Source organism: Felis catus, chromosome B4, assembly GCF_018350175.1.
Source record: "Felis catus isolate Fca126 chromosome B4, F.catus_Fca126_mat1.0, whole genome shotgun sequence".
Lineage (NCBI taxonomy): Eukaryota > Metazoa > Chordata > Mammalia > Carnivora > Felidae > Felis > Felis catus.
The window spans coordinates 10,720,958-10,742,615 of record NC_058374.1 but is presented as its reverse complement, the minus strand read 5'-3'; the positions used below and the strand labels follow the sequence as shown (position 1 = coordinate 10,742,615).

The 21,658-nt window shown below is 45.6% G+C and overlaps 1 protein-coding gene across 18 annotated transcripts in view; it reads right to left on the bottom strand.

The window, feature by feature from the left end:
• The window catches only part of CELF2 (CUGBP Elav-like family member 2), an 840,819-nt gene that overhangs the window by 105,025 nt on the left and 714,136 nt on the right, over positions 1–21,658 (bottom strand). For 17 of the 18 annotated variants that reach the window (XM_019833918.3, XM_011283568.4, XM_023256326.2 and 14 more), the window contains one exon: positions 11,609–11,691. The exons of the other annotated variant lie outside the window; for it this stretch is intronic. In XM_019833918.3, coding sequence (XP_019689477.1) covers positions 11,609–11,691 — 83 coding nt within the window. The remainder of the gene's footprint in view (positions 1–11,608; positions 11,692–21,658) is intronic. 18 annotated transcript variants of the gene reach the window in all.

Genomic DNA, 21,658 nt, shown 5'->3' with positions numbered 1-21,658 from the left:
TATACCCTGGTGGCCTGCGGTCACCCAAGTTTAGTCTTCAGGGTGGAGGTGAGTTTCCAGGGAACCTGTTCTTCACTTTGACTTGGGCCTTCTGGCCCCTGAGGGAGGACTTGGTGGCCCAGAGATCACAGAACTCTCGGTCTAACCCCTCGTGCTGTCACACGGCATCCCGGCTCTTGCTCCCAAGACCAGGCCAGTGGGGGATGGGGGGGGGATGTACCACCAAGTCTCCACGACATGTCCACATATCTACATTCACATCAACACAGCAATGACAGCACGACGACCGGACAGAATTAACCACATGGTTTACCCTAAATGTCTTAGTCAACACTGAGCCTTTGGTCCTAACTCACCTCCTGACCAAGGGAGAGGACAGAGCAGGTGGGTGGCTGGGGACGGAGAGAGAAGGGCACCTGAGCTCCCAGGACACGAGGAAAAGCGCTGCGCTGACCCAGTGTCCTTGCCGGACTTTGCCAAGGCAGAGAGCACGTGGCTGAGCGCGCGGCCGTGGGGCTGCTGAGGGGGCCGCGTAGACCCCATGTGCGGCGCTCACTGGTTTCCTGGTGCCCTCGTCTGTGGTGCGGGGTCTGGCCCCCCGTTTCCAGAAGCAGAGATAAGGGGGTAGGGCTCAGCCGTTCTTGAAAGGCGTCAGGGCTCCTGGGGCAGCAAGGCGCGATGATGGAGGGCGGAGAACTCCTATTTATCTCCCAGTCCTCGTGCCCAGCCACAGCCTGCTGGCTGTCCTGCCGCTTCCTGCTTGGTGTGCTGAGTAACAGGGTTCGTGCCTGATCTTCCAGGATGAGCCGGGCCCCGCTCTGCCCTTCCCCTACGGAAGGACACAGAGCCAAGAGATGGGGGGCGGGGAGGCCAGCTGGACAGAGCGGGGCATTAGGATGCAGATTGGGGACTGGGACCGAAAGCCTGGGGATGCAGATAAAGCAAGGCGCCCTAATAACATGAATGTTAATGAGATGGTGTTGGTAAAGCTGCACTCCTCTGAAGAAAGGTGTTGCATTTATAATCATTTTTGCAAAGCAGTTCCTCTTACGGGAGTGACTGACTGCCTTTGATCTGTAGCTCCTTCCTGGAGAGCCTGGGACCAGGAGCCTCCAGCCCAAGACAGGAGCAAATGCCTGGCCACACCCGCCCAGCGACGTCAGTGGTCTCGGGCTGGGCAAGAGGGCAGGGCTCCGCATCTCTGGCAAAGCTGCACAGCACAGTGCCCGGGCCCCATGTGGCATCAGGACCGGCTCTGGGCGCCAGCTGCCTTCTGGGGAGGCCTGCTTAGCGAAGCACCAGGACCCGGGCGCCCTGCCTCTCGGGCGAGCGCATCGTGAGACGCCGCTAGTTGTAGGAGTAAAAGAGCTGAGGATTTAGATCGATTTCAGGACAGCTCCAAAGGGAGCAAACGTGGGCATCCCGAGCTTATCCCTGCGGCGGTGGGAGTGCTGAGAGAGAACACCTGCTCCTGGGGGTCTCTCTCCAACGGCGGGGCCCTTGGCATCCGAGGTCAGACTCACAGTCACCAGCTGTCTGACCCCAGACAGGTCACTCTTGAGTTTTAGTTTCCTCACCAGTCAACAGGGCCATATGACACAGACCTTGTGGAGGTGCTGTGACAATGCAAAGAAATATAGTCACAGAGCCCTCACGTGGTGCCTGATATGTGGGCCATCAACAGACAGTCACTTTTGCAGTGGTTTGCATTGTAGTGCTGTGCTGGCGACCCAGGTCCCACTCCCTACCCCCTAAGACGTGGTGAACATCATGCCTGATCCAGGGGCAGGGCCAGGGGTAGGCGGCCATGCTACTGGGGAGTTTTAGCAACGGTGGCTTCTAATTCTAGTGCTGTCACTGTTGGCTAGGGGAGGTCAGAGGAGTTAACTTAATCTCCCGGTGCCCCAGTGTCCTCCGTATAACAAGGTGAACACTGTCAATATAGCACTTGACATATTTCTAGAAGGGACGACAAAGAATACCATAAAGCCATCTACAAACACAGGCGATTCACTCATCTATGTGAACTGGGGACAGGAATCAAACAGATGCAAGAAATCCACCAAAAATCCCGAAACCTCATTAGGTTAAACACCCTTACTTATCAAACCAAGGCTGTAAGCAAGGAATTAGAGGGACTTGTTAAGCCTTCATCGCCTCTCCCTCCTTCTTTGTTCCTTGGGAAAAAAATTACGAGTGCTCAGCTCCCTGTTGGTTCTCAGCCAGAGGGGAGTGGGAAGCAGATGTCCAGAGAACCTCAAAGTGGGAAGCCAAGCCCCGAACGGGCCAGATGAGTCTATGTAAGGTACAGATGGCTCTTGGACAATGCGAGGGTTGGTGCGCTAATCCCCTGTGTGGTCAAAAATCTGTATGTAACTTTGGACTCCCCCAAAACTTTACTAATAGCCTACTGTTGACCAGAAGCCTCACCCATAGCATCAACAGACAGTCCATTAACATATATTTTGTGTGTTCTCTGCATTATATGTTATATTCTTACAATCCAGTAAGCTGGAGGGAAAAAAGGGCCATTGAGAAAATCATAAGGAAGAGAAACTACATGTTACAGTTTTGCTTTTCTAAAAGATAAATCCACCTGTAAGTGGACCCACGCAGTTCAAATCTGTGTTGTTCAAGGGTCAAGTGTAACTCTAACACTACTAACAGATAACCTGAAGCAAGTCAAGTCCTAGCTGTCTGCCTGGCTACCCACTTGGATAAACAGGCAGACAGAGAGCTAGATGTACAGAGAGATGTTTTTCCTTCAGCAGGACATTACCGTAGACAACGCACGGGAGGAAGACTGGTCCTACGAGACTGCAAAGGACTCTGAGAACCACTGAGTCCAACCATTTCGTTTTTGCAGATGAAGACAGGAAGGGCTTTCAAGAGTTCTTAATGACAGGTGGGGAAGGGGATGACAGGACAAATATGTGTTTTGACTACTGGTGGGAAGAAATGACAGTCAGGAACAATAAAAAACGTGAAAGAGAACATCTGTCGTGGTGTCCCTCTTCTGCAATCTCCCACAGGCACTGTTTATTGTTTACCTTTTCATCTTGGAGACTTTGGGTAGGGAGAGCCGTAACGATATGGTCCTGAGGTACTGCTTTAGTACCAAAACAACTTTAACAGCTTATGTCACAATACTAATGAGACTTCCTGAGCACCTGTGCACGGTCACAGTCTATGGCTCAAATGAGCGAAGGATACATGAAACTTCTTTCCCTCCTTGCCTCCCAGTGGCCGTGGCCGGCCTGCTTCCCTTGCGCTCACCAACCTAGGTGTGGCCCAGGCGGGGTTTCCAAGACTCCCTCTGATCCTCATGTCCCTTCCCCCAGCTCAGCCATTCTCCGTGTCTTGGTGGGTGGGTAAGGACCTTGGGGCTCCTGGGAGAACTCTCTCCATACCCACCCTCGTCACATACTTTTTCACGGCCTGGAGCCTGAGACTGAAGAACTGGACAGCCCACCTCTACTGGACACAGTCCCCTGAGCTGTGCCCACCCCACATGCGACGGATTCACGGTCTGTCCGGCACAACAGTTAATATTTTCAGGTGATGAATTCTCATGGGGACTGCATACTCCCCGGGAAAAATCTGGACTACTTTCCGACTTAAAAAAAAAACAAAAACATGTCTCCTGGTGTTGTGAGCTCGAGCCCAATGTCGGGTGTAGAGATTACTTAAAAATAAAATCTTTGAAAAAAGTTCTCCCCTTTCATTTGATTGTCATAAGTCCTTTCCTATGCAATTCCATCCAGACCTTTAATCCAATTCATGGATTTTCCCTACAATCTTCTTTTGAAAGCTTATCAACCTCTAATAGAACTGAGATCTAATAAGTGAACTTAATATTCCCAACGTAGTCCTGGGATATCAGAGAGAAATGAGTACCTCTGAAACCCGACTCTTGTTTCTTTCTGCCACTGTGCTATCCTACTGTGGCCTCATACGTTACCAGTGAGACCACAGTGCTGCTCAATGACATGGGGCAACTGTGCACCCCTGGCTGGGCCCCTGGGCTACGTAGGTTGCACGTATGCTTTCCTAAGCCCTCACAACAGTCCTGGTAACGAGGGAATGCAGTTGAGCCTCTGCACGGCATTCCACGGAAACCTCATTATCAAAAACTGGTGTAACTGCTCCCTGTTTTAACCCCATGCTACCTGGGCTGCTCAGCTCAGTCACTTTCAACATTTCGCCACTAAGGACCCCTCATGAATTTTCTCCCACAGATTTCCTTGTATCGAGCGGGCCCTATTTTAAAAGTCACTGGTTTTTGGGGTGCCTGGGTGGCTCAGTCAGTTGAGCATCTGACTCTCGATCTTGGGTCACGTCGTGATCTCACGGTTTGTGGGTTCAAGCCCCACCTTGGGCTCCGTGCTGATGACGATGGCACAGAGCCTGCTAGGGATTCTGTCTCTCCTTCTCTCTGCCCCTCCCCAACTTGTGCACATGTTCTCTCTCTCTCTCTCTCAAAATAAATAAAAGTAACTAGCTTTTTATTACAGTTAAAATCAAAGCCATAGGTCAATAACTGCCAATCAAATCTACTGACCTGACTGGCTGCCAGCCTAAAGCAAAAGAAGCCTTGCTGAGGTGGCATGTAAAATGTTACGGTGGGTGAAACAGATTACTTCCAGTGGCCTTTTGTGAAATATTAAAATATGCTTTCCCAGACCCCTTGCGATTGGCCTCCAGACTGGGAACCACTGGGCCTGGAGTTCTTTCATTTTCTGGCTTGCTTCCTTTCTTTTTCATTTTGAGAGAGACAGAGAGTGAGCAGGGGAGGAACACAGAGAGGGAGACAGAATCCCAAACAGGCTCCACACTGCCAGCACACAGCCCAACGTAGGGTTTGAACTCATGAACCATGAGATCATGACCGAAATTAAGAGTCGGATGCTTCACCGACTGAGCCAGCCAGGCGGCCCTCATCCTCCAACTTTCTGTCTCAGGCCCAAAGCAATGAGCAGCCCAGCACCCCTGCCATGCCTGCCTGAATCCCATGTGGGCCTCATTCTGCAGCTTGAGCGCTTCTCCTCCACACTGGCTTAGCTCCAGTTGGTGGCTACAGCCCTGGGGAGCTGCCCTCTAGGCACAACATGACACTCTCCATCATAGTCCCTTACAAGGTCATCTTAAAAAAAAAAAAGTTCTGGGGCATCTGGGTGACTCAGTCGGTTAAACACCTGACTCTTGATCTCAGCTCAGGTCTTGATCTCAGGGTCGTGAGTTCAAGCTCCGTGTTGGGCTTTGCTCTGGGCATGAAGCCTACTTAAAAAAAAAAAAAAAAAAAAAGTCCTCACTTTTTGTTTAGCTTTCATTTCGGCAGGACGAAGTGTTCTGCTAAAATAGCACCGACAGCAGGGGAATAGTTGCTTTGGAAAAGTCCTGGAAGGCCAAACATTTCAGCCCAGGCCCAGTCCCGCAAATGCAATTCTGAAGAATGCACACCAAATGTCCCGATTTACACACTCCACAGCACACACATTTTATATGTTGGGTTGCGACCCCAGAAGAGTTCACACCTACAGAATCTGTCAAGTAGAAACAATGTCTTCTAAGCACATTTCTTCAGGGGCTCAGAAAGCTTTACATACATTATCTCATTCGGCACCTACTCTTCTGTTAAGAAGGTGGAAGGCAGGGATTACCACCATTAAATGGTGGTTCTCAAGTACCCTCGCACATGCACTATGAATTAGCCATGATCCCGATTCAAAGCAAAAACCAACCAACAGACAAACAAACATGAGAATTACACAGTTCACGAAGCCTAATATAAGAAAGGTGACTGCAAAGTAGTTAAGAGTATGTTGGCAGGCCAAATAAAAGGGGGGGGGGCGGATTTTAAGCTATATCTTCCTCGTTTTATTTGGCTGAATTAATACTCACATATGGATGTGTGTGAATATATGCCCATCTTAAGTATATAGAGACATACATACGGGTCTGTGTAGAGGATACAAATTCTATCTCACACACACACACACACACACACACACACACACACACACACAGGAGTGCACAACACAGCAAATCTACATTCACCCTCTATTTTGGAGCACTTGGAAGACGTGTAGGCAAAGGTGCCATTTTTGGGAACAAAGGTGGACTCCTTGGGAAACACTTTATGAAAGTAGCTCATCTGGGCATGAAATATCCAAGAGCTAGTTATTAAACCTTAACCAAGTACAGGCATGGTGGCTGGCTTTGTTTTTGGGTGATTCAGTTATAAACAGCACGGTTGCTACTGTATTCCCTGGTACCCAGAACGGTTCCTGGCAAACAATAAAAATTCAGTAAATACTGGGGCACCTGGGTGGCTCAGTCGGTTAAGTGTCCGACTTCAGCTCAGGTCATGATCTTGCGGTTCATGAATCTGAGCCCCGCATCGGGCTCTGTGCTGACAGCTCGGAGCCTGGAGCCTGCTTTGGATTCTCTGTCTCCCTCTCTCTCTGCCCCTCCTCACTCATACTCTGTCTCTCTCTCTCTCAAAAATAAATAAAAACATTTAAAATAAAAAAAATTCAGTAGATATTTGATGAACGAGTGTATGAATGCTCTGTTCTACATGATAACACGCTTTTGAAGACTTAACTCTGCTTATGTAGACATTTTGGCGGTGTCTTCCTGTTCTAAATAAATGGCATCTGAGACAAAACTTTCTCTAGCCTGGTCTAGTTAGGCTTGGATTCAAATGAGATGGTTTGGTGGGGGGCACGATTTTCATGATACGATGAGATGGGGTTGGAGGGATTTTACGACAGAAATAATGACGATGATGGTAATGGTAAAATAATCATCATGGCTCTGAGCACAAAGGCATTAAATACATATTAATAATTAGAAGAGGTGGTTCAAAGAAAATGAGTACCTCAAAAATGCATTACAATGGGCAAATTGAATTTGGTCCCAGTGAGAGCCAAGCTGTTCTGCTGGAAGAATATTAAACCCCAGCATTCTGCTCTTAAAGGACACAGGGGGACAATTCTATGGAGAATTGTGTGGAAGGCCGCCTGGCAGGAAGGAGAGTGCCTGCTCGCGTAGGTAAATGATCCCTTCCAGGGAAGCCAAGAAGGGGCTCATTCACTTCATGTGGGTGAACACACCCGTCCCAAGAGGCAGTTTTATTTACAGCTTCTTCCTACTGGATCAGCCTCATTTGTTTTTATATCTCCAATCTACGTGGAGCCCTCGCTCACACTCCAAGTGTTCTTATAAAACACCTTTCGGTAAGCCACCGCTGAAATGGAATGCTCTAAACAAATGTTCTCTTAGGGCAGTAACACCTTACTATAAACTGCATTTAATAAAACTGGTAGTGATTCTAAAAAGAAAGGAAGGAGGAAGGCATAGGCAGAGAAAATGTCTGGAAGAAATTTGCAATTAATATTTTACAAGACATTTAGATTCTGATTCCTCCTTGCTGTTAAAATTTAAGAGCTTTTCCAAAACTGTATTCCTCTCTGTTATTACATCCTTAATTAAATTAATTTATACAGTGAATGCTCTAACGATACTGCTGTAGGTTTTCAATCAGAAAGCCTTACTGCGAGAGACAATATGTTTTAAGACCTTGAGAAAAGAATAACGTAAGGCCCAGAGCTGTCACTGGCATGGGGATATTTGGTCCTGGACACGTGATTATTGAAAAGATCGTGGTAGTTTTTCTGTGTTTCGATTAAGGTCTTCACTTTATTTTTTAATTAAGCTAAATTAGGTCAGTGAACACAAAATGAATCTCTCAAGTTGCCTCTACAAGGATTTTTCTCTCTGGGCAATACAATGGCAGACGATGACATTTCTATTGACTAATTCTCCCAGTTAGGTTGTGCCGTCCTAAACAAAAGAAGCTATGTGTTAGCCCGACGTGCCAAACTTGTCAAGGCAGAGGCAACCAAAATCTGTCCGGGAACACCAATGGCTCAGCTGTAGAAAAAGTCAGGCTAACAGTTCTGCAGGAAACACACAGGTTCCCCAAGAAGCTCTGCCTGTGCAGACACACGGAAGGTCTTCTCTTCAGGTGATGGAAGTCTTACTCACTAGGCATCTCAAGGGCTGGCAGACAGGCATGCAGGCATAAACTGCCACAGCTTAGTGCCTGCAGCTTACTGCGTACAGTAGGCACTCAATAATTATTAGTTTTGTTAATCTAATGAGATGTCAGGAATAAATACGGCAGCGTGCCTGAGATGTGATCTGTTGCCTAAGCGTCAAGCCTCCATTTCTAGAGGAGAGCTGGTCACGCCAGGGAAATGCCATCCAGAGGCTCAGTCTTTGCTTCTCCCTGTGCTGAGCTGTTGAATTTGCTCCCTATTCCCAATACTGTATTTCTAGGTTTATGACGAGCATTTCTTCCTTAGTCACATGGCGTGAAAAACGTGTCCTCAGTGACTCTGCACTGTTGAGTAAGACCCTGGTCCTTCACCTCATCACCCGTCCTCTATGGAAAGGGTCTCTATGACCCGTACACGGCACGAAGGAAGGGTGCCTTCCAATAGAAATCTAAGAGCAAACACATTCAACTCAATAACAGACGGTCCCATCAGCACTTTGTCCTCTGCCATACTGAGTTCTTTGTTTCTCTCAAGACCCAAAGATGGTCCTTAAATATCAATCAAGTTTGGTTGCATGATAAAAGTTCCCTATGATACATAACATCAACTGCAGAAGAAAATGAAACAGGGGGGTGGGGGGGGGCGCGGAAACCTCAGCGCTATTTGATCTTGTTTTCAACTGAAAGTTTTGGATACTTTAGAAAAAAAAAAGGCATCAAGTGCCTTTTTAATGGACTTTATCCGCAGGAAAAATGATTACAACCAGAAAAGCTTTAAAGTGTCAGCTGGTGATGCATTTTTCTTTATCCCTTTTATTTTTATTCAGAAAGAAATTGAAGGCATATGGCAAAGTGCATCATTAATTTCTTATTAATTTCATAATATGAAGGCAACCAGTTAAAATAGTAGTGCTACAACTTTAAATTACCGAACTCACTTGGTATTTAATGAGAGATTTAGCACAGCAGGGTTTCTGTTAAATTAAGTTGTGCCTTCACATCACAGTGGGAAAACAGGTGTATATTGGTTTAGAATTATGGAAATGTTGACTAATTCCAAGGCTTGTAATCAAACAGCAAGGCACCCTGTAATATTTTTTCCCCTAAAATAAGCATTAATCTTTCATGTCTGGTCCCCCTGCCTCCTGTCCACCAAAAGCTCACAGCTGAAAGGAAACCACTTTCATGTTCTTCCTATAGCTGTTTAGGGTGATGTTTATCAGATAAAGATATACATAAATGCAAGATGTGAAACCCCGTTCCCAGTTACCTAATTTGAAGTGTCAAATGTAGCTACAGTGTGTGCACTGTGAAGGCTATCAGCCTACAAATCAGACCTGTCTTCTCAAAATTTCCATTTAACCCGCCCGAAGTCATTGGGCAAATGAAACTGAACTGGATGAAAGAAAACCAAAACAATCCCCAACCCATCTTTTCCAACTCCAGAGTTCTTGCCCTTAATAACATGTCTCCAACATCACCATTCCCGACTTTTGCATGTAGAATTTTTAAGAAGAGAAAAACAGATAGATGCACCAAAAAAAAAAAAAAACAAAACTTTTTTTTTTAATACGGAAGACGCTACTTGTTTGCTAAGAAAGGGTCAGAATAAGATGTCCCCAACAGAGGCAGACTTAGTCCCTTGTATGTTTTTCAATATGGCTCACTCATCATATTGACTCTGGGTTTTTGAGAGTGTCTTCACCTATAAGGATGGCATACAGGTAGCTGTGCAAGTTTTAGTGGGGCAGATGAATTCAAATTACCCAAGCTTTGCATTAGTTTGAAATAGAATGCGATTTGGCATCAATATACCCTAAATGCTAAATAAATTCATCTCAAGTATTTTTTTTAAACATACCTAGAACGGATTTTGTGTACGGATTACTGTAAAGTATTTCTTTTCAAAAGCGGGAATACAAAGTAGCCTTTGGGTCTGATCAGGAGACTGAGAAATTTAAACAAGAATATCCTACAGTTGGCCGAACCAGTAAATATTTGCCTTGGTTGCTTCATTTGAAAATGTGACCAAACACTGTAACCTCCTAGAATTTCCATTGGAAAAAATATTTCCATTTATAAGCAAAATAAATACTTAAATAATAAAATTATTTCAAATAATAGTTAGGGGTGCCTGGGTGGCTCAGTTGGTTGAGTGTCTGACTTCAAGCTCAGGTCATGATCTTGCCATTCACGGGCTTGACAGCTCAGAGCCTGGAGCCTGCTTTGGATTCTGTCTCCCTCATGCTATTTCCCTCTCTCTCAAAAATAAACATTTAAAAAGATTTTTTTTTAAAAAATAATACTTAAAAGTCATGGAGCAAAGCACTGAGATGTACTAAAAGCTGCCTTACTAAATAAAACCACTTAAAGGGTTTGAGGAAGAAGTCGTGAAACGGGGACAGAGAGTTCTGGTATCACATGCTTGCTTTTTTGAATCTTCCACTATTTGATTTGCTCTAAGGGAAAGGGAGAAGCCACAGTGGTGTGACTGAAGACCAGGGTTCATAATTTAGTACTTTCGGGTGACTACTGTTTTGAAAACTTTTTCTTGAGTATCTTGCCGTGACAAATCCCATGACATTTTCAATGGATCTAAGGTAGCTAAGCAAATACATGTGTGTGAGCTTGTGCGTTCGTGTGTGTCTACAGAGACAACAAAACGACAGCTAGAATTATGCCCTGGAAACATCGGGGACACTGGGTTATCTTCCTTTTCTTTTGATTAAACCAGAGTTCAATAAAAATCATTATTGCTTTGCTCACCACACCTTCTTCATTATAACCAACGCACATTGTCACGACATTGAATGAACTCATCACTGATATTTGGGTCACTGGGGAAAACACCAAACAGCCCAGGAACTTTACACCAGCATGCAATAAATAACACTGCCATGAAACCCCAGAAATAATGTATTCTGATGAAGCAGCTATACACAACATCAGTTCGTTTCTTGTCAATTGTACTAATCGTCCAATATTACCAGGAAGGAAATGGCAAAAAATTGTTAGGCTTTGTATTTTCCGTTCTCTATCAACACGAAGTCACAAATTAGGCATTAAAACATTGACTTTGTTGTTAACCGCCACTGACTGTTGAGAAACCACGAGGAGGTTTAATATTATGGCCATACAGGGTACATTTTGCCCTTTCAAAGGAAAATCTAAGACTAAATTTCAAAAGGGGCTCCTGGTGAGTAAAAGCTTTTCCTTTTCCATCTGCTTCTGTCGTGTGTATCGGGTTTTTTTTTCCCCCTTTTAAAATCTCAGCCCACCCAATACTCTTTGGCGGCCGCTGCTGCGCAGTGGGGTCACTCTGATTTTCTAACCAGGGGACATACTATTTGAGAACTCTTTCCATCAGCACTAATGCCAAAGCTCCTTTATGGGTCGGCCGGCTGCTTTGGCTACTGCAGGGGAACAGAAGGGTTAGCACACACTCCTCAAAAGACCAAAGTCATTTTTGCCACTAGAACCTTCAGTTGAAAGGACCATTTTCAAGCAATAAAGTGATTTTGGTACAAAAGTAAACCGACTCACCCCAGGTAAAGTTTTAATATTGTGCAGTGCATTCTGGGCCTCAAGTGCAGCTTTTCTTGTATAAAATGTTACGAAACAACAACCTACAGAGAGAAATGAAAAGGTTTTAGAAATTTCTGTGAGTGCTTTGCTTAGATATAATGGAGACTACGGCGAACAAATAATCTACTTAAAAGGATGCACAATTTAAAAATAATCAAGTGCATGAGAACAGTAGTAACATCTAAAGCATTTACCAATGCCTTTCACCCAAACCACATTTATGAGCTTTACCCACGTTGGAGATCAATTCATAACTCTATGCACCAACTACCTGGAACACAGCTCTTCAGGAATGAGGGCAGAAGTGGTGGGTGACGTGTTAATGGGGCGTGTGTAGCGAGTACAGACGGAGAAGTGTTTAATCACAGTGACAAAGGCAGAAACTTACAGCAACTATAATTTCCTGAAGGGATATTCTAGAACGTCACACTTTTGAAACACTCTCTTAAACCCAATACTTTAGACCACTGGATTATGAGGTTCTTAAAAGCTGAAAGAGTGCTTTATTCCTTATCTGCACCATGGTATCATAATGCAAAGGTCCATATGAGAGATACTTAGTTTTTGTTGGCCAAAATGAAAGACTATTTTAACTAGTTTGGAAATTTAGTTACAGGACGGGTGGTCACGTCTCCAAACATCTGTTTGGACACACTGTCCCATGTATTATTAGATACGGCTATAGCACATCAACGGGCAACCTTCTGATTCCTTATTTCCAAGAGCTGATGGGAGTCCAGGCTGAATGCCCCCTCCGCCCCCCACTCCGGAGAGGCCAGCAAAACCCCTCTTCCTAACCAACGTCCTCTACCAAAGAAAATGGTGTGGAAGCCTTAGACCATCACTTCTGTCCTCTGAAGGATGGCTGACCTCCAACCTGTAGCTAAAGATACTGGTTAAGGTAGCTGCTTAAATCGGATAAAGAAACCAGTTAACGATCTGTTCATTAGCATACAGTTTCTTAGCACAATTAGGCTCAGGAAAAGGGAGTGGACAAAATCTTTAAAAATTTAATGGGGATGGAACTGGAAGGTATTATGCTGAGTGAAATAAGTCAGAGAAAGACAGATACCATATGTTTTCACTCACAGGTGGAGGGGGGAGGGAAGAGGAAAAAAAAAAGTTACAGAGAGGGAGGGAGGCAAACCGTAAGAGACTCTTGGATACGGAGAATGGACTGAGGGTGGATGGGGGGTGGGGGAGAGAGGAAAGTGGGTGATGGGCATTGAGGAAGGCACTCGTTGGGATGAGCCCTGGGTGTTGTATGGAAACCAGTTTGTCAATAAATTATGTTAAAAAAATAAAAATAAAAATTGAAAGAAAAAAGATGCTGCCTCTGAGCTGTCTTTGTAAGCTGGACGGAGGGAAAAAAAGTGGGGAGATGCACTCATGAAGACTGTAAATATTTCAGCCTGACTGTACTGAACGGTCCTGAAGCACGGAGCCACAGAGTTGAGGCGGGCTTTGAGAGGTCCTCGTACACCAAGCAGAGCAAGGAGCATGAAAGAAATGCGTAACTGAGGCATCGACCTCGGTTCTGTTTTGGGGACCGAAGGGGGTATGGCAAAGGGCTGGAAAACACGGCACAGCTGAGAGCAGGGGGTTGGCATCATAAGGCAGCAGAAGTTCAGAATCATAAATTGGCATTCTGGTTTTTCAAAATAAAGCCTCATTCAAAATGGACAGAAGACATGAATAGACATTTTCGAAAGAAGACATCCAGATGGCTCACAGACACAGGAAAAGATGCTGAACATCACTCCTCATCAGGGAAACACAAATCAAAACCACAATGAGATACCACCTCACACCTGTCAGAAGGGGTACAATTAACAACACAAGAAACAACAGGTGTCAGCAAGGATGCAGAGGAAGGGGCGCTCTGTTGCACTGTTGGTGGAAATGCAGACTGGTGCAGCCCATCTGGAAAACAGTAAGGAGGTTCCTCAAAAAGTTAAAAATAGAACTACCCTATGATCTGGCAACTGCACGACTAGGTACTTACCCCAAAGATACAAAAATACAGATTTGAAGGGGCACATGCACCCTGATGTTTACAACAGCATTGTCAACAATAGTCAAGCTATAGCAAGAGCCTAGATGGTAAATCGACTGATGAATGGATGAAGAAGACGTGGCATACAACGGAAAATTACTCAGCCATCAAAAAGAATGAGATCTTGCCATTTGCAACGATGTGGACGGAGCTAGAGTGTATTAGGCTAAGCAAAATAAATCAGAGAAAGACAAACACCATATGATTTCACTCATGTGGAATTTAAGGAGCCAAACAGATGGATGTATGGGAGGGGGATAAAAGAGAGAGAGGAAGAAACAAACCATAAGAGACTCTTAACTACAGACTCTTTAAGAGAACAAACTGAGGGTTGATGGGGGGAGGTGGGTGGGGGATGGGCATTAAGGAGGGCACCTGTTGTGAGAGCACTGCATGTTGTATGTAAGGGATGAATCTCTGAATTCCACTCCTGAAACCAATATTGCACTGTATGTTAGCTAGAATTTAAATACAAATTTGAAAAGAAAACTCACTCAAAAACGTAGGGGAAAATACAGTGCAGTTCCATTCCTTCAGCCTTCCTAAATACATCTATGATGCTTCCTCCTCGTTTGGAAAAGAAATTTGGAAACTTGTTGTAGATTTGATTTTGTTTCAGTGTACTGAGATTAAATATACAAAACCTCACCTTCTAGAGAAAGCAGAAAACAATCATAGCTTCCTGGCACTCATACCACAGGCGTCCAAGGATTAGGAACTCCTAAAATGTAGGCATTCATTGGCACAATGGAAGAAAGTGAACATTGTGCAGTTTCTTGAAAGAATCACAGACAGGGGCGCCTGGGTGGCTCAGTCGGTTAAGTGTCCGACTTCGGCTCAGGTCATGATCTCACGCTCCATGAGTTTGAGCCCTGCGTCGGGCTCTGTGCTGACAGCTCAGAGCCTGGAGCCTCTTCAGATAATGTGTCTTTCTCTCTCTCTCTCTCTCTCTCTCTCTCTCTCTCTCTCTCTCTCTCTGCCCCTCCCCTGCTCACACTCTGTCTCTCTCTCTCTCTCAAAAATAAATAAACATTAAAAAAATTAAAAAAAATCACAGATGGACAGACTGACCATTTTTATTTTTAGCGTGCTTTTTGCTTCAGCTATTCTGACTTCTTTGACCAGAGTTATGTGGCCTGATTGTAGATTTTTTTTTTTAACAAAACGTTTTTAAATTAATGAGTGGCTTTGGCTTCAGTGGCATGAAGTGAACCCAAGATGAGCTACAGGATGTGCTTATGATCTAGAAGTAAATTTTTTTTGTAATTTTTTTTCAATGTTTATTTTTCAGGGCAGGGGGGAAGGGGCAGAGAGAGACAGACACAGAATCCGAAGCAGGCTCCAGGCTCTGAGCTGTCAGCACAGAGCCCGACGCGGGGTTCAAACTCATGAATGGTGAGATCATGAACTGAGTGGAAGTCAGATGCTTAACCGACTGAGCCACCCAGGTGCCCTGGATCCAGGAGTAACTTTAAACAGGGAAGTCAAATCCCAGCTTCCAGCAACCCACTATAAACACCTAAGAAGAAAAAAAAATACCAACTATGCTTCACTGGGCTTGCTAGAGTAAGAAAAGCGCAGAGAGACATAACCTCTGCTTTCTAAAAGCTCCTAAGAGAACCTCGGTAACGCCTCCCCCTCTCCCTCTCTCCCTCTCCCCGTCTCCCTGTCTCACGGGCTTACAACGTTGGCTGCCGGAGAAGGGGCAATGGGGGAGGCCCCTGACTTCAGCCTTGGTCACCAGAGCTTCAAAACTGAGGCAGAGTCTGATGCTCTCAAGCAGACAGGTTTGGGGAGTGGGACACTTAGGAAAAAGGCTGAGGGGTGGAGTGGAAGGTGTGAGGCCGTAAGGCTCGCCAGGAAAGAAGGCAATTCAGAAGCCGAGGAACACAGGCCAGCGTGGCCAGGCTCAGAGCTGAGAACGGAGTTCATGCTGGCCCACGGGGACCGTGGAAGGGCAGGGGCCCCGAACACAGACAGCTGAAGACAGTAAGATGAAAGCAGTGAGAAGCACGATGATCCAAGTGAGTGAACCCCATGTGTGGGGCCAACGGGAAGAGCTCAGACCAACGCGCGATGGTCTTGGGAATAAAGAAAGCTCTCCTGCCTTCAACCCTGCAACAGAATCCCTACGCCTTCTCACTGCCTGACATCCACCAGGAAGGTGCAGTTCATTTCCTACTTAAGTATTAAAATGCTGCCCTGGGGGACGGAAACATCTAATCGCTCCCAGCTATTTACATGTTAGTATGAATTTGGTTAAAGCGCTTTCCTTTTGAACGACGTCCTTAGTGAGCACAAGGTGTGTGTGGGTGTCACTGTGTGTGTAGAAAGGGCAAGTCTGAAGCTGATGTCAGAGTGATGCGGCATCGGGAGGCAGAGGGGAAAGGAATGGGGAAAGGAGCCTCATGTCCAAAAGGGGAGATGGGAAGATACCCCAGATCTCAAACACTTTCCAGTCTCACCCAGGGCCCACTCTGCCTGTACAACTGCTACGGTGAAATCAGGGTCACCTCAACAGACCCCCTTCAAACTGTGCACAGCTCTCGCCTCCCTGACTCTATATCCGTTTAGACAAGAGTTTTTAGAGATTATGCCAAGATAAGCTATGCTTCTCGTTGTAACGCACAGAAGAATATCCTGGCTAACATGGTGATCTGCTTCCCGACCCCAACCCAACAGCGCAGGCCCCTCAGACTCCACTAACAGACTTGGCACCTTGGGAAAAGGTGTCCCATCTCCAGATGGGCACAGCCCCTTGCCATGGCCCAAGGCTTGGTGAGCGGAGTCCGGGCTGAATTTCTGCCTCTACCTGTGGTCTCAGCTGGGCACCCGCATGCAATGAACAATTTGCACAATCGTGGGGGTTCTGGGGGAAGACATTAGGATTGGGAATATCACCCCAAGATTCTACTTTTGGTTTCACACATTCGGGTTCCTGAGTGACTTAGAAACATCTTACTTCCTCTGTACCTTAGTTTCATTACCTCTCAATCAGTGAATAAAAACCAGGTCTGCCTCAACTCCTTCTCAAAACAACATGGCTATACAGCTGAAGTGTTCCATTCACAACACATTTTTTTTTGAAAGTCAAAATTATTCTTTGCTTGCACTTCATTCAGCATGCATACTAATTCACTGAATAAAAACAGCGTTTGATTAAAGTTGTCTTAAAATTTACGGTATGTGGAACTACAAATTTAAGTAGCCCCCTTAGATACAGCAATGTGTGGTTATTCCCCTCAAGAGACACTAGTCTGTATTAATCCAGAGTAGAAACGTGCTTGAAAGACTCTCATTTCTGGGAGTACCCTCCTGGCTAACAACCATAGTCTTTTTCCCTCCATCCACCACTTGATATGCCCACTTGAAATCTCAGAAGCATTGAGCTGCACAGATTATTTCAACCAAGGAAGGGAGAGACATATGATTTGCCCTGATGTGGTCATTATCATGGCAAAAGGGCCGGGGGCTACTAAAGATCCCAGAAAATCCATGAAGGTTCAACAGAGTTGGAATTTTCCTTCTTGCCTACCCTAACTGGATGTACAGCTGTTAAGGGAACCACCTGTCTCTGAGATTTCCCCATGCCAGCTGTAACTCAGGTCTGAGATTTACCGGATTCATTTTCAGGTCAGCTGCAGCACCAGATGGCTTAGCAATCCGATTCGGGGGATGGACCTCCCCCCTTTAGCCCGTTTCTTTTTCGAACACCCTTGTAGGTGGGCAGTTAAACACCGACAATGGCCACAGATGCCCTTCGATGGTCAGCGGCTGTGGCAGGCACCAGGGCGGGCGACCCCTCAGGGGTCAGCATCACTCTGGAATGCCCCTCTCCCACTGCCACCGGTGGCGGTACCAAAGACGGTTCTGTTCCATTTCGGAGATGGGAAGTGACCTGGCAGGTGCCTCTGGGGGATTAGCAGAGACGAGCGCAGTTTGATGAGCCAGGTGCTTTGGCCACGTCTCCGCCCTCCGGTTTCTACTCAACGCCGTTGAGTTGTGCTGTTTCTCACGTTTCTTCCTTGTCCATTTCACACAGTCTCACACGCACGTGGACTGTACAACTCTCGCCACCTTTATCCACCCATTCAGGGGTCTCTGCCCGTAGCAGAAATTTTGAAAAGATAAACATGATGTTCTGCCCACAGGTTAATTTATGGTTGTCCCATGTTAACAGGGTTTTGTTTTTTTTGTTTTTTTGTTTTTTTTTTTTGACAATTCATTGTATCAGTTAAGAGCTCTGGATTTAAGAGGCCCCCGCCCCCCAAATAATAACTCACCTTCCATGGCTCTATTTATCAACACCTCCCCATTGCTCCTCACCAGGGCTTTTTAAATTTACGGCTGCAATAGGTTCGGTGGTAAAACTTGGGAAGAGGTTCCAGAGCCAAATACCAGCGTGTCAGGCCCACACAGAGCCTAACACGTCCATCAGTAGAGGACTCCTCTACTGATCGTGAAGAGATGCTGAGGAGTCTGTGCACATCTTGGGGAAGGGTAACGCAGTAAAGCTCACCGGCCACTCACATCTCCCGAGGAATTCACTATGCTGCTTCACTTTGGAACATCCAGGAAAGCTCCCAGGAAGGCCACAGAAGATTAGCTTTGATGGGCGAGAAGGTCTAGAAAGATCTTGGGGTGCCGAGTGCCATCTATGAAGGCTGACCAGCGCAAACCTCATGGTGAGCCTCTGTGGGTGGTCAGTGAGCCCCAAGTGAACACTGGGCCCCGAAGGAGTGAGTCAGGGGAACTAGGGGCCTTTGGCCGCCCCGATTCCCACAGGTTGACAAGGCTAGCAATCTGATGGCATGTGTTCGACGTGTGAAGCAATGTGCAATCAGCATTATAATTGTGCAATACGATTAGGCATCTTGTCTCGGAAGGTGCGGGAGGCAATTCCCACAGAGGCTAAGTGCATATACTCCAGACAGAGTAGTTGCTGTCTGACTATAACTCTTCACAAATAGTTTCTGCTGTCACCCAGAGTTCCCTCAGGTACATTGCCAGCTTAATTGCAGAATAATTTGAGACACTGTGAGGAGGTTTTTGTTGTTTCCAAAGATAAAGCCCCAAGCAAGACAGGCCAATGGTATCTACACACACACACACACACACACACATAGTGTATTTAAAATCATAAAGACACTCAACTCTACTGAAAGGCTTTAATTTTAAATGATCAAGTAGATTTATCCTCAAAGAAACCATCTGGATTATCACAAATCTTTTCAAACCACAGCTGTTTCTCTTGAAAATCTTTACTTGGAAACTCTTGGTAATAATACTCACAGGGAAAAAAAAATGCATTGCTTATGTAGACATAACCACTTTATATCATGGCTTGCCCTGAGTGAAACAGCACTGTATTTATATTCTTCAGTGTGGAGGGCAGTGTAGACACAGCCCTGGGGAATGATACCAAAAAACAGATTAAAAAATTTTTTTTAATTATTTACTTTTGAGAGAGAGAGAGAGAGAGAGAGAGAGAGAGAGGGGGGGAGGGAGGGAGGGAGGGAGGGAGAGGGAGGGAGGAAGAGAGAAAACGTGAGTGGGGGAGGGGGATACAGAATCCGAAGCAGGCTCCAGGCTCTGAGCTGTCAGACAGAGCCCAATGTGGGGCTCGAACTCACAAACTGTGAGATCATGACCTGAGCTAAAGTTGGATGCTTAACCAACTGAGCCACTCAGGTGCCCCCAAAACCAGATTTTAAAACCAGTTCTGCCCTTAGGAAAATCGACAACATACTCACTAAAGAAATTTCCTGAGTTTTCTGAACCTTTCCACATGAGGGGGAATGACTAAGGGTTAATGCTGTAGAGATGCCATTTTAAAAAGGCAGCGTTGTCTTTTACTCTAAAGTATGGATGACAAGGCAGTTTTTACTATAGAACCCAGCCTTAAAGATGGGAGGTCGGTAACCTGAATGGTCTTCAATTATTGAAATAGTCACTTGTCAACCCTAGGGTTGAAGTCTCAGACCCCAGGCCCACAATTTACACTCACCATGGCACAGGGAGCCAGCCCTCTGAGAAGCCCCTCATGACTCTCCTGGAGCCACCAATCTCCTGGACTGAGGAAAATGCTCCTTGAAAGGCACTCTCATAAATGGGAGAAAGGGCCTTTCTGGAATGTTCTAGTCCTAACTGTTGATTTTTTTTTTGATGCTATTCTTTAGTAACATCTTAATATGGAAAATTGTGGAACATTTTCTGAAATACATAACTCTTTCATATTAAGTTATTATTACTGAAGAGTAGCATCATGATGGAAGAAGGCAAGGAAAAAAGTAATTTCCCACAACTCTGGCTAAGCTGATATAAAAGTATTTCATGTGTGGAGCTTAAGGTGCTGTGCACTGAACAACTGTCTCCCCACATGAACTCTATCCGTGGGGTAAAGAGCAGGGGTTGTCCACACCTCCTAGGCCATTCAACGTATCAAACTTACGAAATTTATCTTTCTAAATCTAAGCAAATAAACCCTTGAAGACAAGTGGAGAATGATCACCTGATGACTGAACACTATACTTATTTCTTTCAAAAACAAAGTTAACAGTTCTGGCAGACAAATTTAGCTCAAGATATATTCGAATTCAGGACATCGACAAAGCCATCATGTTGTGAATTGAGAACTCTTTTAAAGGCTGCCTTTGAATTCTGAGGTGCCCACAGATCAAGGGACCGAAGGCCCTGGAAGGCTAAATTAGTGAACCCGCTATGTTTTTTTCCCCTTTCTGTGAATGAAGCTCTCTTTTGTACACACATTTGTAAGCAAAACAGGTGCCCGCTTTACACAAGTCCCCTCAATTGGGATCTTGGCTTCTGGTCAAGTCGGTAGCACACGATCCAGTTTAAGTCAAAAGAGGACATAGTCCCCATACTTGATTCCCCGGGTAATCTATTTTCTTCCTCAATTTTAGCTTCCATAGATAGAATTTAATACTTTTTTTTCAGAGTCCAAAGGTTGTTGATCTAAGTGGTACATTTTGTGCTCAAGTAAGTGTTCCACATGCGGGAGGTTTTGATTCTCAATCACTGGCCTCACCTTTGCCAAGACCCCCGACTTTCAGTTTCTACAAAGCAGTTAAAGGTTCAAAAAGCCCCATCAAAAATCCCCCGAATTAAAATTTTTAAAACTTAGCAATGACCTTAAAGAAAAAAAAAGAGAGAAGAGAGAAGTAATTTTCCTGTGGCTGGAAGGTTGACATTTCGCATCTTGAGGAAAAAGACAATGACAGAATGTCATTCTTCAAACGGAAGCAGACGCGAACCAGTACCCTGGAGGCGAACCAGTACCCTGGAGAGGCAGGCATGTAGCCCTTTCCTCAGCCGGAAGCCCACCCACCAAGAAACAAGTCCCCAATCAAATGCAACATTGTTAACTCATGGCCTCCAAGGTCCTAGCTGTTTGTTCCCTCTCAGGCCTCAGAATCTGGCTTGCTTTAGGGGAGCTCAAGATAGGACCAAACCATTAATGCCCTAATTTCACCAGCTACCTTGAAAACCCAGCCCCCTCGCTGAGCACGTTTACGTGCTCCTGTGTGCAAATTCCTTATGGCAGCTCTTCTGGACGTGGGTGTTGAACCAGGCTGGCTGCAAGGACCGAATGAGAAACATAAAGTAAAGGAATAAAAAAAGCAGCAATATGGGGCGCCGGGGTGGCTCTGTCAGTTAAGCGTCTGACTTCGGCTCAGGTCATGATCTCACAGTCCGTGGGTTTGAGCCCCGCGTCGGGCTCTGTGCTGACAGCTCGGAGCCTGGAGCCCGCTTCGGATTCTGTGTCTCCCTCTCTGCCCCTCCCCCGCTCATACTCCATCTCTGTGTCTCAGCAATGAATAAACGTTAAAGAAAAAAATTAAAAAAAAAAAAAAAAAGCAGCCATCAAAGCAAACATTAGGTAGCTATGGGAAAGACCTGCAAGAAAAGACACGAGTTTTGTTTCGCACTCC